General features: G+C 32.3%; 1 protein-coding gene across 1 annotated transcript; it reads left to right on the top strand.

Moving 5' to 3' along the window:
* The first annotated feature begins 11,028 nt into the window (after positions 1-11,028).
* Positions 11,029-14,111, top strand: LOC114714431 (U-box domain-containing protein 35-like). Its single transcript, XM_028899181.1, has 4 exons — positions 11,029-11,251; positions 12,998-13,122; positions 13,211-13,326; positions 13,624-14,111. The coding sequence occupies exons 1-4, from the start codon at positions 11,149-11,151 to the stop codon at positions 13,901-13,903; spliced, it is 624 nt and encodes a 207-aa protein (XP_028755014.1). The 5' UTR covers positions 11,029-11,148; the 3' UTR covers positions 13,904-14,111.
* The last annotated feature ends 1,791 nt before the right edge of the window (positions 14,112-15,902 follow it).

The following is a 15,902-nucleotide window of genomic DNA, read 5'->3' as shown; positions in this document are numbered from 1 at the left end:
CAGCGGATAAACTGGAAAAATCATGTATTATTTCATTGTGGGAAAGAACTGTACAACTGTAGTCTGGACCTAATGGGCTTAGGCCCAAAACCACTAAAACCCAAAAAAATAAACAACTAAAACTATACACAAGACTTTTAACACTCCCCCTCAAGTTTGGGACTAAATAGATTAACAGTTCCTAACTTGGCTAGAAGTCTTGTCCTTGCTCACTAGTTTGGTTAGAATATCTGCTTCTTGATCTGCAGATTTTACATGCTGTAAACTAATCAACCTATCAGTCACCTTTTCTCTTACAAAGTGACAATCTATTTCTATATGCTTAGTCTGCTCATGAAAAACTGGATTTGTAGCAATATGTATTGCTGCCCTGCTATCATAGTACACCTTGACCAGTTCTACATGATTAATTCCTAAGTCTTTTAATAATCCAATGACCCAAATCACTTCTGATACAGCTGTTGCCAAAGCCCTATATTCAGCCTCTATAGAGGATCTGGATACCGTGTTTTGTTTCTTAGTCTTCCAAGCAATCAATAAACCTCCAAACCTCAACAAATAACCAGTTACTGATCGTCTAGTAGCAGGACAAGCACCCCAATCTAAATCACAAAAACATTGCAGGTTCAAATCGTCGAAATACAAAGTGGCAATGACACCCGGCATGAGAAATCGTCGGAATCTTGATTCCGCGGTGTGGGGTCAGTTTTCGGTGAACGAAGAATTCAGATGAAGCTCCCCATGCGATGCGTTTAGGAGAGTCTCAGAACAAGCACCTCATGCGGTGCGTATTGGAGGGATCCTTTCTTGGAAACCCTAAGCAATCTTGGGCCTCCAATTGGGCCAAGCAGTACAGTCTTGAATCACAAACCAGATGGCTCTGATACCATGAAGACGTAATAGTAGCGGATAAATTGGAAAAATCATGTATTATTTCATTGTGTGAAAGAACTGTACAACTGAAGTCTGGACCTGAGAGGGTCCATATATACAGATCAAATGGGCCTAACGAGCTGAGGCCCAAAACTACTAAAACCCAAAAAAATAAACAACTAAAACTATACACAGGACTTTTAACACCTTATCTTGTGGAATCCAGCCACCAGAGAGGTCCATCGCATACCCAAGGTTATTAGTAACTTTAATGGTGGTGGTTTCTGCCGTGAAGGCTTCAGGTTTAACACAGTTGTAAATGATTACAAGATAGTGAGAATTTATGAACTTCTGTATTCACCAGAGCATTGTGTAGAGGTGTATTCATTTTCCACAAGGTCATGGAAGAAAGTAGAACTTGGCAACTTAGGTCATACTAGAATTGGATACTCATTTACTGCCACTGACAAAGCTATTTATTAGTTTGCCTACAACAACATCAACAGCGGGAATGATAATAGACTCATACTTTCATTTGACACTGCAAAGGAAGTGTTTAGGTTGATCCCAATCCCTGTGAACCAAGGGCCTATCACCACGTATGAGAACAAACTTGCTTTGCTTTCTAACATTGAATTGCGGATAAAGGAGGAGGAGGAGGCTACATCAGGTGGAGGATCTGGGCAGAGATGAATGGTACCAAGTTTATCAAGTTTATTGGTAGGGCTGCTTCCTCCCCCTTGTATCCTATTTGGAGGAATGAAGCTGTTTCTATAAGTGGCATGTATCAAGAAGAATTTGGTATATATCTTTTCGATCTCACAAATAATAAACTCCACAAGTTTCCTATTGCTGACAGATATGGCCAGGTTATTGGTACTTTTAATTATGTGGAAAGCCTTGTATCCATTGGCAACAAAAATTCAAGAACACGACCCTGAAACACTTCTATTTTGATCATTATATGTATGAATGCCCATTGTGAAACTTGGTTTTTTCTAGTCCCTATAGTCTTTAAAAGACGAGTTTTTTACAAGGTATATAGAGAAAATATCCAATTCTTTAAGCTGCTATTTTAAGCATCTTTTATGTACAATCTTGCAAATCTCAAGAAAATTGAAGAGCAGAAAGTAAAATTTTCATTGTCTTCTATTAAAACCATCCACCAAACTGGCCATGACTAGCTCCTATTTATACTGTGCTTCACAATTCATGACTTTAGTTCATAAAATTGAAAATGAAAATAAAAGAACATATCGAAAGTATCCCTCTTACAAACGAGCCAAACAGGCATTGACCATAATGAAATGGGTTTTGAGTGTTTAAACACGAGGTTTCAAGTTTGAGTCCATGCGAACATAAGAAAACACTTTCAAGACTACTCCCAATTGGGCTTAACAATCCTCAAATATGATCCAGTCAGATAGCTATATGAAAAAAGAAAATTCTTTCAAACTATTTGAATGTTTCTTTTTTTCTTCTGCTAAGCATGGATATCTTCCTACTGAGCAAGGATTCAAGTTTGCTACATAGTAAGGGATTAGTCTCTCCTACTAGACTCAATGTTGGTATATTTGAATATCTATTTCTATAGCCAATCCAAAACCAACATTTCTACACAAGAGTGGGAGAGATGCCAACTTTGCAAGTTAATTAAATTCAAATGAACTATACAAAAGAACACTTAGTTAAATGCATGAACTATAGAGTGAAGCCATCAGATAAACAAACTAAACAGGAGTGAATCAATGAACGAACAGTAAGGAACATTAGAAAAGATTTATATATGCTTCATCAAACCATTCAATAAAGAGAATTTGAGACTTCAGTCTGCCCTTTTCCAGATTCATAATGTGCCAAATATCAGATTCCAAAGAGCAATAGCTATAAGAATCAAATAAAACATTGTGACACACCAGCCACTAGAATTTCTAGAAAGAAAAGCTCATAAGCTCACAACTACTTAACATGATTTTTTTAAGGTAACGTCCAACGGAACTTGCGAAGCAGTAAATAGTACAGCTTGCATCCTCTGTACTTACAAACTGAATGTAGTCTATGTATTTAAAAAGAAATACATACAGCAAAAAGAAAAATGATGTAGTACACTCATATACAATATGTGAGAAAATTAAATTTTTAAAACAGTTTTCAAAATCATGTGAGATATTATGCTGGTTTCTCAATGAATTAAATCCAATTTATTTATTATATAAAAACATCATTAAAAATATGGTATTGGTAGATAAATATGAATTCATGGACAAATAAATTAGAGAAAACTTGTTCTGATTTGATTTTTTTTCCCCTTGAATTAGGAGAACAAACCTGACGAGCATAAGTGAGATTGAATACACATTCCACTTATGGGAGAGCTTTTATTACAAGGAAGACTTCCAATTAAATCAAGTTGAAATATCACAATTCCAAGTTAGACCTAAACTTTTAACAAATCAGACGAATAGGTGTTATTAGAAATTTCTTAATTTTGTTAAAAGACCATGCTACCCCTCTGTAGCCAGAAAGAAAAATTAAAGGTAGATGCTGGTTTAATTTCGGTTTAAATTATTTGAGCCAGATTTCATTGCGGCCAATAAAGAATACAGAATGTACAAGACAAACCGACTAGATTTGGGAAATAAATAACACAAGTATGATCAAAGTCTTTTAATTTTGGGGGGAAAAGTTAGGAAGGAATGTTTTGAATAGAAACTGTAACCACACGATTGACCATTATACTGGCAATATAGAGCCACCGAACTAGCATTGCATGGCTAATAGAAGAATAACAAAACACGATCCTTAAACATCGATCTAGCGCCAAAGCTTGTCCTAGTTACGCAACATAACATGGATGGATCCATATTGACATGAATCTGAAACAAGTGACGATAGGATTAAAATATGATAATTTAATTAAAATCTCCTGTTAACTCATTTCAACTTTAATCATGCGGTAAGAAGGCTTTATTTAGTAGCTTGCATTATAACCCAAAACCCTACTATTAGAAAAAGGATGGTAGAAAAATAACAACAACAATAATAACTGTTGGAAAAAGATTCAGTCTGTCATTGCGAACACTTTTCATTCAATATGATAAGCCAATTGAGCTTTACAACAATGACCTACTCTACATTCAACGAAAGAAATGCAAGAGAACCAAGAAAGCTAGCAAAGGAAACCATCCTTGAAGAAACGACAGATTTTATGAAAATGAACATAATCCTGCCTCTTTCACTGCAAGCTCGTACAGAGGCTTTCCTTGTGTTTGTGTATGACCGAGAATTTGTTGCCTTTGAGGCTTTGTTTGGTTCGAGGGAAGGGAGGGGAGAGGAGGTTAATTAAAGGAAGGAGAGGGGAGGAGAATGAAGGTCATGGTTTTGTTTGGTTGTAGGGGAGGGGAAGGAATTAAGGAAGAGAAGATTTCTTGTTTGGTTCATAAGAGAAGAAGAGAAGAGGTAATTATAAATTAACAAATATGCCCTTATCTCTATATTTAGACCGATTTATTTTTTTTATTACAATATTTACATCAAAATTATTATTTCTTAATTTATCAATTTAAAAAAAAAAACCAATTACCTCACTTATATGTGATAAAAAAAACTAAAAAAATTAGAAAATATGATAAAAAATTTAATATCCTATCTCATTAATTTTATAAATATATGTATTAATATATATTATATGTATATATTATATAATTATAACACGGACATTATGATATGTATATATTAATATATATGCATGTTATCTGAGATTATAATACACACGCGCTATGATATATAATTATAATACACACATGTTATGATATGTATATATTAATATATATGATATGTATATATTATAATATTATATTATCAAATATCATTAGTGGCTAAAAAGAAAAAGAAGTGAAAAAAATATTTTTAATAAGATGGATAAACTTGGAATATTAAAAAGTTAATATAGATAGTTTGGTCAATATTAGACATAATATTTATCTCTTCTCCAAAAAACTCCCAAATTTAGAGGGGAGTATGGGGAGGGGAGGGGAGTAGCAAAAGACAAATTTCTTTCCTCCTCTCCCCTCTATTTTTCCCAACCAAACACACCCATCTCCTCCCCTCTCCTCTCCTCAAAAACCCTCCAACCAAACGGAACCTGAATTTCCACTAGAGAGAATCCTTTTTACCTCGTTTGTGTGAATATTTAGAAGGGAGAAATAGGCCTCTTCAGGTCTAGCTTTTATATAATTCTGGTATCCAATGAGGTTACATAATAATTCTTCTCCCCAGATTGATAAGGCATTGAGGCACCCAATTCCTTGATCAGAGGAGTCTGCTGCTATTCTCAGGCCATATATTTATTGATCCATCCTGTCTATCATATGGGACTCTAAATCCGATGCTGCTATTAAAAAAAATTTTAGGGTTTTTGTAATTAGTAACTTACAGTAATCTTCCCACTCCTTTGCCAAGAAAAATCTATAACCCCTCCAATAGAGAATACGCTTGCTAGATCGATATCATTTCATCTTTAAAAAAATATATCCTCTAAAGACAGGGCAGAACCCAAATCCCACAACAACAATACCTCTAAAATTAAGATTGTCATCCTGCACCTGCATATTATGGCTGAATGCTGGATTTCATAGCGACACTGAAAGATCAGGTCCCAAAACCCAAAAAACAGGTAAAAATGATTATCAATGGTCTATTTGGTTTTATCAAAGATCAAGTTTTTTTTTTCAGATTACCCCCAATATAATGATGTAGATAAATAAACATGGAGTTTGACGAGTTTTTCCAACACTAAACTTTAATTATTAATAAGGATAAAATTGAAAAGTAATAGTTAATTAGTTAATTAATAACTTATATATTTAAGACAAAAATTCATGCTTTATAATAGGAGCTGAAGGGAGAATTGCGTACTACCTTGCAGTTTATTATAAATTTATAATACTCCTCCGGTCCTTATTATAAGACCCAATTTGACTTTTTATTTGGTCCTAATTATAAGACCCAATCCATTTTGTCTCTTATATTTATGCATTTTTTTCCAAGATAATCCTTCTAATAATGATAGTTTTAGCCAATATACTTAATTAGCAAGGATATTTTAGGAATAACAACACTTATTTATTATAAATAACCAACTTAACTTACTTCCTTAATCTCCTCAAATAAGTCAATTGGGTCTTATAATTAGGACCGGAGGAGTATGTTTTATTCAAATGTCAAAACTTAAAAGCAAAGTCAATGTGAAAAAAACAAGGTGGCATAATTCCCACATATTCCCCATGACTTCGCCCAATGCCTATTCAAAGTTGGACCCTATTATTTCAAAGGAAAAATTAAACTCTCACTCCTTATAATGTTGAATTAGTCCTTCTATTATTTTTTTCAATTTAAGCGCTCCTTTTACTTTCAACCGTTAGTGAGGTTGATCCCTCAGGATTAAAAATGCCAGAAAGACCATCCGATGTTAACTTTGTTGTGACCCTCTGCCCTCGTTCTATTCTCATCCTCAAACTAAAATTGTGGGAGTGATGAACTTAAATAGATTGAGATATTGGTATACAAGAGAAAGAAAAGATCGATGGGAAATTGATTCCAAGAAAAGTGTGAGAAGAAAGGCAGCTGGTCGAAGTCCAAGTGGTCAGACGTTGAATAAGCAAATCAAACTCACGCTTTCTGTGCGGAAGAACACAGTAGCATAACATTAATTTCTTTCATTTTTTTCTTCTTGTTTTATAATTTGATATATTTAGTTATTAATAATTAATGATTCGAAAGAAATAATACCTAACCCACACCCCGTTGTTCATCCTCCAAATTCCAAACCCCATGTCCACGTGCTTCCATTGGCTTCTTCATGCATAAAGCCTGAAACGACTCCCACCGCTCTGGGCGCCACGTGGATAACCCGCTGAAGAAGAGGATGTTTGGCATGAAGACATCAGACTTACATGACTCTTCCCCCTTCATTTGGCCTGGTGAGAGCTTTTTTTTTTTTTTTCATTTATCCAGAATATCTTCCCATCCAAACGGTAAGACACTAATCTCTCGGGATACTCTCTGTAACGGGAATCCTTCCTAACTATGTACTTCTCCGGTCCTTAATATAGGACCCAATTCTTGAGTTGGTTTTGGTCCTAAATATAAGAGCCATTTCTCATATTTATCAATTTTCTCTAAATTACCCCTATGAATACTCCCTTAACCATAATCAAGTAAAAGAGAGAGATGGGGTATTAAGAAAGATGATTATGGTGTTTTAGGAAAAATGTGTCACTTTTCTTATAATTAACTAACTTCCTTAATCTAATCAAATTACTTAAATGAGTCTTATATTAAGGACCGGAGGAGTATTTTTCCATACACATCATCCCAATGATCAAACTCAGAATATGATGCTTAAAGTGTTTAAATCCCTTTCACTTGGATCAACACTTGTTGGTGGGCTGGTGGGAGTATAGTTGATTGAGCATGAAATGAATGAAATTGGGCTTGGGCCAAACTTCTTTTGTATTTCAGTTTAGGGAAATGAGGCCCACAGGATGTTCCTTACAAAAGCATTTTGGGTCTTTAACCCATCTGCCCTCTTTCATCCTCTCCAAAACCTAAATGAGTTCTACCTTTCTGCACTCATTCTTGCAGTCTTTTATCAAACCTAATCGAACCTAAGGCTTCTCACTTAAAAGAGCTTTGATGTTACTAGGCTTCTACCACGGTCTTCTATCGCCAGTACCTATTTCTGTTTGTCACCTCTCTTTCTTCTTCTTGTTTCAGCCACAAGCAGGGAAGCAAACTCCCCTGGCTTGTTGGCCCCGTTAGTCCCAAATGAAATAAATCTCAAGTCAACCAAGTAAATACTAAAATGTCTATTTCTTTTTAAATGGACGGATTGTTAAAAATCATATGAATCGATATATCATCATTATTCACTAGAAGTAGGAAGTTGTCGTTTTGTCTCCAGACTATGAAACCTTTCGTATATTTGTTTTGTTTTTCAGAAAAATGCCTGCGAGACAAACTCTGAATTACTAGGCGGGAGAATTTGGATAACCACTCGCAATCAATTAAAAAAATTCTTTGATAAAACTCTTCTCACATACTTTATTTTGTATACTGTAAAATATTTTCTAAAAAACTACTACAAACTGTGTTACAGTTTAATTATAATACATTAATACTCACCTCATCCTATAGATAAAACTCATTTTATAGTGTAATTTATATTATAAAATGAGTCTTATATCTATGACGAGTTTATTTTATCATTCAACTTAAAAACTCAACACAGAAGTCAACGTGACAAAAACGAAAAGGCATAATTCCCGCATATTCCACAATGACCTGGGCCAAAACCTACTGAAAGTATGACCCAGGTTATTTTAAAATGTCTTGCACAATTATTAAGTGCTCCCAGGATAGATGGCATGACGACGTAGATCCACGGTTGCAAATAGTTGGATATGTTTTTTTTTTAACAAATATAAAAAATTAGCTTACTTATGACCAGCACCTCAGTTATTAGTTCTAAATTATACTCCCCTTTTTTTTAATGGTATTTTTCTTTTAAAAAACTTTTTCATTGATCTGTCTTTTGAAATTTGAACAGTGCGAGCTAATGTTAGTTATTTTGATTATAATATCCTCAATAAATTTGATATTTTGAGCTATACGATTGAGTTTCCGCTTTGCCATATTTTTCAAATGAAAATATGAGTTTTGTTACGTCTTTCTCCTTGATTGGGAAGGAAAAAAAAAGTGCAGGGCCGCAAGCAGAACATAATTTGCTGTATTACATTGCTGTGCATGTCCTCTTCTCTCAACACAACACCAAAAGTCAAAGTCAATGTTCAATATGTTTATTTGATTGCCCTTTACACGTGCTTTTTTTGTAGCATCAAGTCAAATAATTTGCACAAAAGAGTGAAAATCAAGTTATAAAGTACTCCATTTTTTTTTTTGCGTGTACTTAATAACATAAATTTTTTTAAGTAATCCCCATGAATATTTTTAGATGAATAAAAAAATGTTACGTCTGCCAAGTGTAATATAACTATATTCGTTACTAATGCCTAGACATCAAGCAGGCTCCACCACATAAAGTGATGAACATTAAATATAGGTATAATAGCTATGACATTTTAGCTTCATTTATTAACTTTAATGTGTATTATTCTGTTTCACGGATACATGCACATCTTAGTCCCATAATAAAATGTCATGTCAATACTAATATAACTCGTTAAATTTATAACAAATCTTATCATTCACTAACTACAGTAGCTTACTCACATGCAATGCATGTAATCACTTGATATTAGATTGTTAGTTCAAGTTATGATAATAGTGTGGGCTGTATATATGTGGACAGGTATTTAAAATTAAGCTTTGATATAAAAAAGAATGCCTAATTTGGAATAATAATATTTGAAAAATTTTACAAAAATATTTAATACTCCCTTTTGTCCTAAATATGTAATTATTACACTACAAAATTGTTCTTATATTTAGGACTAGAGAAATATTGAAAATATAGTTGAAGATAAGGCATTGAAATTTGTAAATTAAACCATAAAAAATTGCTTCGGGAAAAAATCATAAAAAATTGCAAATAAATTCATACAAAAGGATAAGGAACTTGTAAATTCGTAAGATAAGATATTCTTATTTTTGAGATGCTTTAGGTACCAATAATTTTGCATGATGTACGTCATTGACCAGAATTTATTGAAAGTCGAACCATTTGTATGTGTACAATATAAAATTGAAAATCACATAAAATGGTCTAAATCGCAGTATTTATTTATATCTCTAATTTAATTTTTTTCTAATTAATAAAATTTGAACTTTTAATCGTACTTGTTAATTTAGGGAAAAAATTCTAACCATTAAAGTTTAAAAATAAATTTTTGATTTTAAATTCATTGACATGAAAAATTAAAAGAATATAATTTTCTATATTTGGAATTTAATTCCACTCAAATTTATATTGGTTAGGTTTAATTTAATTTTTGATACCGAATAATTTGGGGAACAAAAAGAACAAGAGCCGATCTTATCTAATGAAAGGCACACCATTCAAAATAGCTACTGTTGACTGTATATAATTTTATTTTCATATGTCTCAAATCATAAGTATAATTTATCTCCATTCTTTATTGTAAAGATTTTATAAGATATAACATATATTACTTGAAATATTAGTGTTTTTCTTTAGTATCATTAACAAAGTATAAATCTTCTGGTTAATTAATAAAATTTTTTAACTAATAATTTTTATTAAAAATAATTTTAACTAAATTTTACTAATTCATATAAAGTTATTATTGAAGGAGGAAATTAGGAGTAATTTGTAACTCAATTTCTCTTTTTGTACATGTTAAAGGGTTTGTTTGTATTTGTATTAGGTAAGCACTTATAAGTAATTTTACATGAACTAAGATAAAACTTTTATAACATATTTATCTAATACTCTCTCGGTTCTTAATATAAAATCTCATTAATCATTTCAGTAAATTAAAGATATTAGTTAAATTAGTTAATACAATATTATTTTCTAAAACATCCTAGGTATCTCCCTTAATTCCCTCATTCCTTCTTTAACTTGATTATTGTTGAAGAGTATTAATATGATTAATTTAAAAAAAAATAAGAAACATGTAAAATAGATCTTACACAGATGACGATATCAACTTTGAAAAGCATTTTGTAAATTATAATTAAAAAATTATTTATATATCATTCTAAACAGCCTCAAAACTATAACGAAAGTGAATAACCTAAACCAGATCTAATCTATGAGGCAGATTTATAATTTATATTCTTTTCAATCCGGCGCCGCGTTCCTTAACATGTCTCAAAATCTGCTGTTATCTCTCTCATTCAAAAACCTTCAACAAAAAGCCCCCTGTCTGATTCCATTACCTTCTTCTTCTTCATATGTGGAGAGAGAAAGCTAGAACCAACCATCTCAGACCATAAGAACCAAAAGACCACTTCAAAGAGATCCATACTACATATACCTATATATATGTTGTTGTTATGTCTGTAATATTAAGTGAGCCAATTCAGTGCTGTCAGTATTCCGACGAAGCCATGGATCACGACCACGACGATAAGAACGCCCGGGTCGGCGGTGGCGAGGGTCTGTGGGAGATAGAGGAAGAGAGGTCTTCGGAGGTGCAGGAGAGCCACGGCGGGTCATGGGCGGCGGCAGCGGTGGGGGTCGAAGAAGAGGACTGTGTGTATGTGGGAGTGGGGAAGAGCGAGACGAGCATGGAGGCTCTTTCGTGGACCCTCAAGCACCTGATAACTTCTCCTTCCACCATGGTCTATCTCATCCACGTCTTCCCTGAGATCAAACACATTCCTAATCCATGTGAGCCACAATTTTGAATTTTCTTACTTTAATTCATTTTCAGATTTATTCATTTAGAGCAAAATTGTCGGGACTCTCATGTCCTCAAATTTACTTCAAATAATCATCTGTTTAATTTGTTTTAATTTGGGCTTAACTAACTATTAACAAACACATCATACGGCCCTAAATTTTTGTTGTTTTTACTACTAGACCAAAAAAAAAATTATAGAAAGGTCTCAAGCAATGAAATTAATTATTAATAAGTTCGTTAAAATTGTGTTATTATCAATACGTTACTTGAAAAAGTTGTGCTTGCAAATATAATAGTAAGTTATAAATTTCTCAATTTGACCTACAAATATTGGAGAAGGACCTACAAATCATCCATCAATATATACGAGTCAAATTGATTAAATTACAACTTATTCTTCTATCTGTTCTTTGCACAAGTATTTTTCAGGCGACTTATTAACAATAACTCAATTTTAAGAGATTTATCAATTTTTTTCTTAGGACTTTTATGTAATTCTAGTTAAATTACTGTGATTTTCCCTCATAGGGATTCCCGCACTGCCAAACAAGCTAGATTTGGCAAGGAAACATGTTTTTTTTGTTCTCTGTATGTGATTGGCAGCTGCGTACGAGGTTGTCTTGTTTTTTGTTTGTTTTTTTGGCTAAAACATATGTATCTTTTTATTAGAGGTAATCTTATTCGAAATACTATCAGGTACTAAATATAGGCACCTCTCCTAACAGAAATTCAAACATTGGTTCATCACATTTTGAGGAACTAATCTTTTCTGTTAGATCCAACCCCTGTTAGTTACAAGGCTGTCTTTTTTGTTTGAGGTAGTTGAGTGCACATTTTGTCAAAGCGAGGGCCTACCCCCATAGAAACTTGATCCCCTCATCACCGTCGTGTGTTAGACTTTTTTTAAGTCCATTGAAATTTAATCTCCTTCGCTCTTATTGAGTCCATAGAAATTTATTAATGATAAGGATTATTTGGCTTAGCTTGGGACCGGGAGGTGAAAGTTTCAATCATATCAAGATTTTATTAATTTTATTTATGAGTATTTTTATAAGCCTTTTCTTTTAAAAATAAATCGTTACCTCTCTTTTTAAATTGCTAAATCGATTTTCCTTTATAGAAAGATAGATAGAAAAATTTTGCTGGAGCAGAAATTTTATTTATACATTTAGTATAAACTGCTGCTGAAAATTTTGATTCTCCTAAAGCTTGCGCCGCGCTTAGTACAATAATTACAAAGAAAAATGTGAAGTTTAAGGTCAAAAGGCATTAATCAGCATGTTTGACATTAGAATTTTCTTATGAATCTGGCTATGTTAGGAGATGCTTAATTGCTGTGTAAAGAATGAAAAACACATTTTAAATTTTTTTGTTGCTTATTATTGTGATTTTTATATATAGTATTTAATCAGTTTATAGTGGCAACTTTTGTAAAAGTTATTTTTTGTATTTCAGTAACAAATTAAAAGACATGTTCAATCTCTAAGACGTCACTTTTTTAAATTTTTTTTATCTCTAATTTATTCGAGGATGTGTTTTTGCTTTTATAATAAATACATAGCAAGAATTAGATGCAATATCATAAACTCAATTACTACTACAGGTGCCTATACAATTACACTTAAAACAGAGACGAAAATATATTTTATATATTATCATTTAATATATAATTAAATTAGTGTTTTTCACTAATGTTACCACCTCGTTGATGGGATTAATGATATGACGCACAGTGGGAATGGGTATGGTTCCAAAGAACCAAGTGAGTGCAGAGCAGATTGAGAGCTATGAGGCTCAACAACGTGCCAAGCGACGACTCCTGCTTTCCAAGTTCCTCCAATTATGCTCTTCTTCGCAGGTTCTTGCTTGTTTTTTTTTTCCAAGTAATTAATTAATTTCAAAGAGAGATTTTAATTAATTTGTTGATCTAATTAATTAATTAACAGGTCAAGGTGGACACCATTTTAATTGAGAGTGACACGGTGGCCAAGGCAATCCTGGAGCTCGTCCCCATTCTTCACATACAAAAGCTTGTCATTGGAACCAACAAATCCAATCTAAGGTATGCATGTACTAGTACAAGTTTAAGAGACTTTCCTACCCTGGATGAGCTTTCCTTTTAAACTTTTGCTCCTAACAATACCTTAAATCATGCTACTTTTTACTTGCAAGGGCATAGTTGAGCTAGTAAGGGGATTGTGCTAGTTTAACCAAAAGTCTTGTTTTGAGTCACAGCTGCTTTAAATGCTCATTGGGAGATCTTCGGATTTCAAATGACGTGCTTCTAAAAAATTTTTTTACCTGTTTTCATGGCTTAAGTTGAAAGATTTTGGTGTTGATTATATTCTTGGATGAGCAGAAAATCGAGATCAAAGAGAGGGAATAATGGGATAGCAGATCAGATTCTGCAGAATGCACCAGAAAGTTGCAGGGTCAGAATTATAAGTGAAGGCAAAGAAGTCAACCAACAAATGTTGACCATGATGTCTCCTTCTCCTCATGCTCCTTCCCCTCGTGCAGCCATGGCCGAGAGTAATAATAGTAATGATAATCACATTCAGACGTCCATGCACATGAAAGAAGAGGATCGTCACAATGGTCCAGTTTCTTGCATTTGTTTTAAACCCATGTTTAAATGACGATATTAATTATTCATGTAGTTAAGTTATTCTAGTTTAAGGTTTTTGAGAGTGTGTGTATATACATATGCTTTTAAGAGATTTATCTGGCCTCAAAACACGAGGATTTATATCATTATTGATCAACGTCCGTGTCGGATACTTGTAATAGACATGATGAATCACTTTGATTAAATTTATAAGTAAAATGTTCATATTTTGTTGTGTTCGTTCTGTCTCTGATTTTATGTGTTTGTGTTTTGGTTTCGATATTTTTGTTTTCAAACTTCAAACCATGTTTCTCTTCTATATGTACTACCTTGGGTGATTGATATAAAAACTAGTTAAGAGTTAAATTTAGTTCTAAATATAATATCTGAATCTACTTTGTCTTCTAAATTTATAATTTTTATTCAAAATATTTCTATTTGATTGTAAGAAGTTCTTATCAAAAATAGTTTTAGTGCATATAATTAAAGATTAAATGTTAAAGAAGTAACACATATCCGTTATAAATAATCAACTTAATTAATTTTTTTAATATCTTTAAATTAGTTATATATATTTGATATTAATGATAAGAAGTAGTAATTTATAGCTCTAAGATTTCATTCTTCATTTTCTCTCGTGTACCGTTTTATTATATTTCTAATAATTTTTTGGGCCATCCACATAATATCTAGTACTTTTTTGAAATCCTATCTAAGTAATCGATTAATCTGGATAGAGTATTATGTAACAATGGTAGGTGGCAGACTCTCCTCACACGTGCACTTGCATTTTTTTTGCCAACGTGTGCTGTGTTGTATTAGATATCTTAATTCGTAAAATGAAAAAGAAATGAATCAAAATAATCAAAGATGTTTTTCAAACAAATTAAAAGTCAGCTTCACATCTTATCAAACCCCCCCCAAAAAAAAAGAAATATGACACTAATGATCAAATAATAAATGCGCGTACAGTAGAAATAAAGGAAAACCAACCAAAGTTAATAAAGCCTTCTTTTGGGCCCAGAAGTTGAGTTCTAAGACACTAAGAGTATGTTTGGATTGCCATTTCTAATAGTAAAAGTGTCTTAGAAATGATAAAATTGATGTTGCAAATTGAGTCAAACAAAAAACGTTGTTTGGCTGAGTTAACTTTTTCAACTAACTTCTGGCCTTCAATTTTAGTTAAACTCAACGAAAAAAAAACTGCATTTTCAAACTGCAGTTTTAAACGGTAATCATTAAAAATGAACATCTCAGATTTATCCTCACATTTTTTCCTCTGCCTTATCTCCTTTGTTAGCATAATGAGCTTTTATTCAAACCAAAGGAATTTTAATTTATATTCATGTTTGTCCATTATATATATTTAATTAATTATCTATACGGTGTTTTCAAATTTATCTATAATATGTTTTCAAATTTTTCTCCGTAACAAATTTTTTATTTGATAATTTCACAAATAAACTATTTATATTTTATCTTAATAATTTTATGTATTTTCTTAAACTATTATCACATTAAAAACATAAAATTTCAAATACTACTATTTAATAAAGTCTATGTCTTTTTCAGTCATTTTACAACTAAACTAACTTTTCTATTAATCATCCAAATAACTTTTAACTTTTTCAACTGACTTTTTAAAAGCTCCTATCCAAATATATCCAAATTGACTTTTACTCTAATATCAGTTATAAAAGTTAATTGGGTTAAAAGTCAGTTTTGTCCAACGCTAATCCAACATACTCTAAGCCGATAATCAAGGTATACGAATAACAAAATTTCATCAAAGAATTGTCTCCACGTACCCAAATTTTTTTAAAAAAATTAAGAAATGCATACGATTTCCTTAAAATTTGCGTACGATCCTCTTCGTGGCCCAGATACCAATATTTTAATATATATATATATATATATATAATATACGTGATTTACCACTTAATTAACTTTCTGCCTTGATTTATATATCATTAGAAGAATGATTAAGACTGATTACACTTTAAAAGGTGTTTTGAGAAAAAATCAAACCA

The sequence above is a fragment of the Neltuma alba genome, unplaced genomic scaffold (assembly GCF_004799145.2).
Source record: "Neltuma alba isolate B1F8T4 unplaced genomic scaffold, ASM479914v2 tig00011501_pilon, whole genome shotgun sequence".
Classification (NCBI taxonomy): domain Eukaryota; kingdom Viridiplantae; phylum Streptophyta; class Magnoliopsida; order Fabales; family Fabaceae; genus Neltuma; species Neltuma alba.
The sequence above is the reverse complement of the archived record's forward strand: the minus strand, read 5'-3'. Positions and strand labels throughout refer to the sequence as shown.

Excerpts from the sequence above, each read along its gene's own strand:
- LOC114714431 (XM_028899181.1), top strand. The coding sequence starts at position 11,149 with ATGGAGGCTCTTTCGTGGACCCTCAAGCACCTGATAACTTCTCCTTCC. Across the intron at positions 13,123-13,210 it reads AATTATGCTCTTCTTCGCAG|GTCAAGGTGGACACCATTTT; the intron begins GTTCTTGCTTGT and ends ATTAATTAACAG. Across the intron at positions 13,327-13,623 it reads ACCAACAAATCCAATCTAAG|AAAATCGAGATCAAAGAGAG; the intron begins GTATGCATGTAC and ends TTGGATGAGCAG.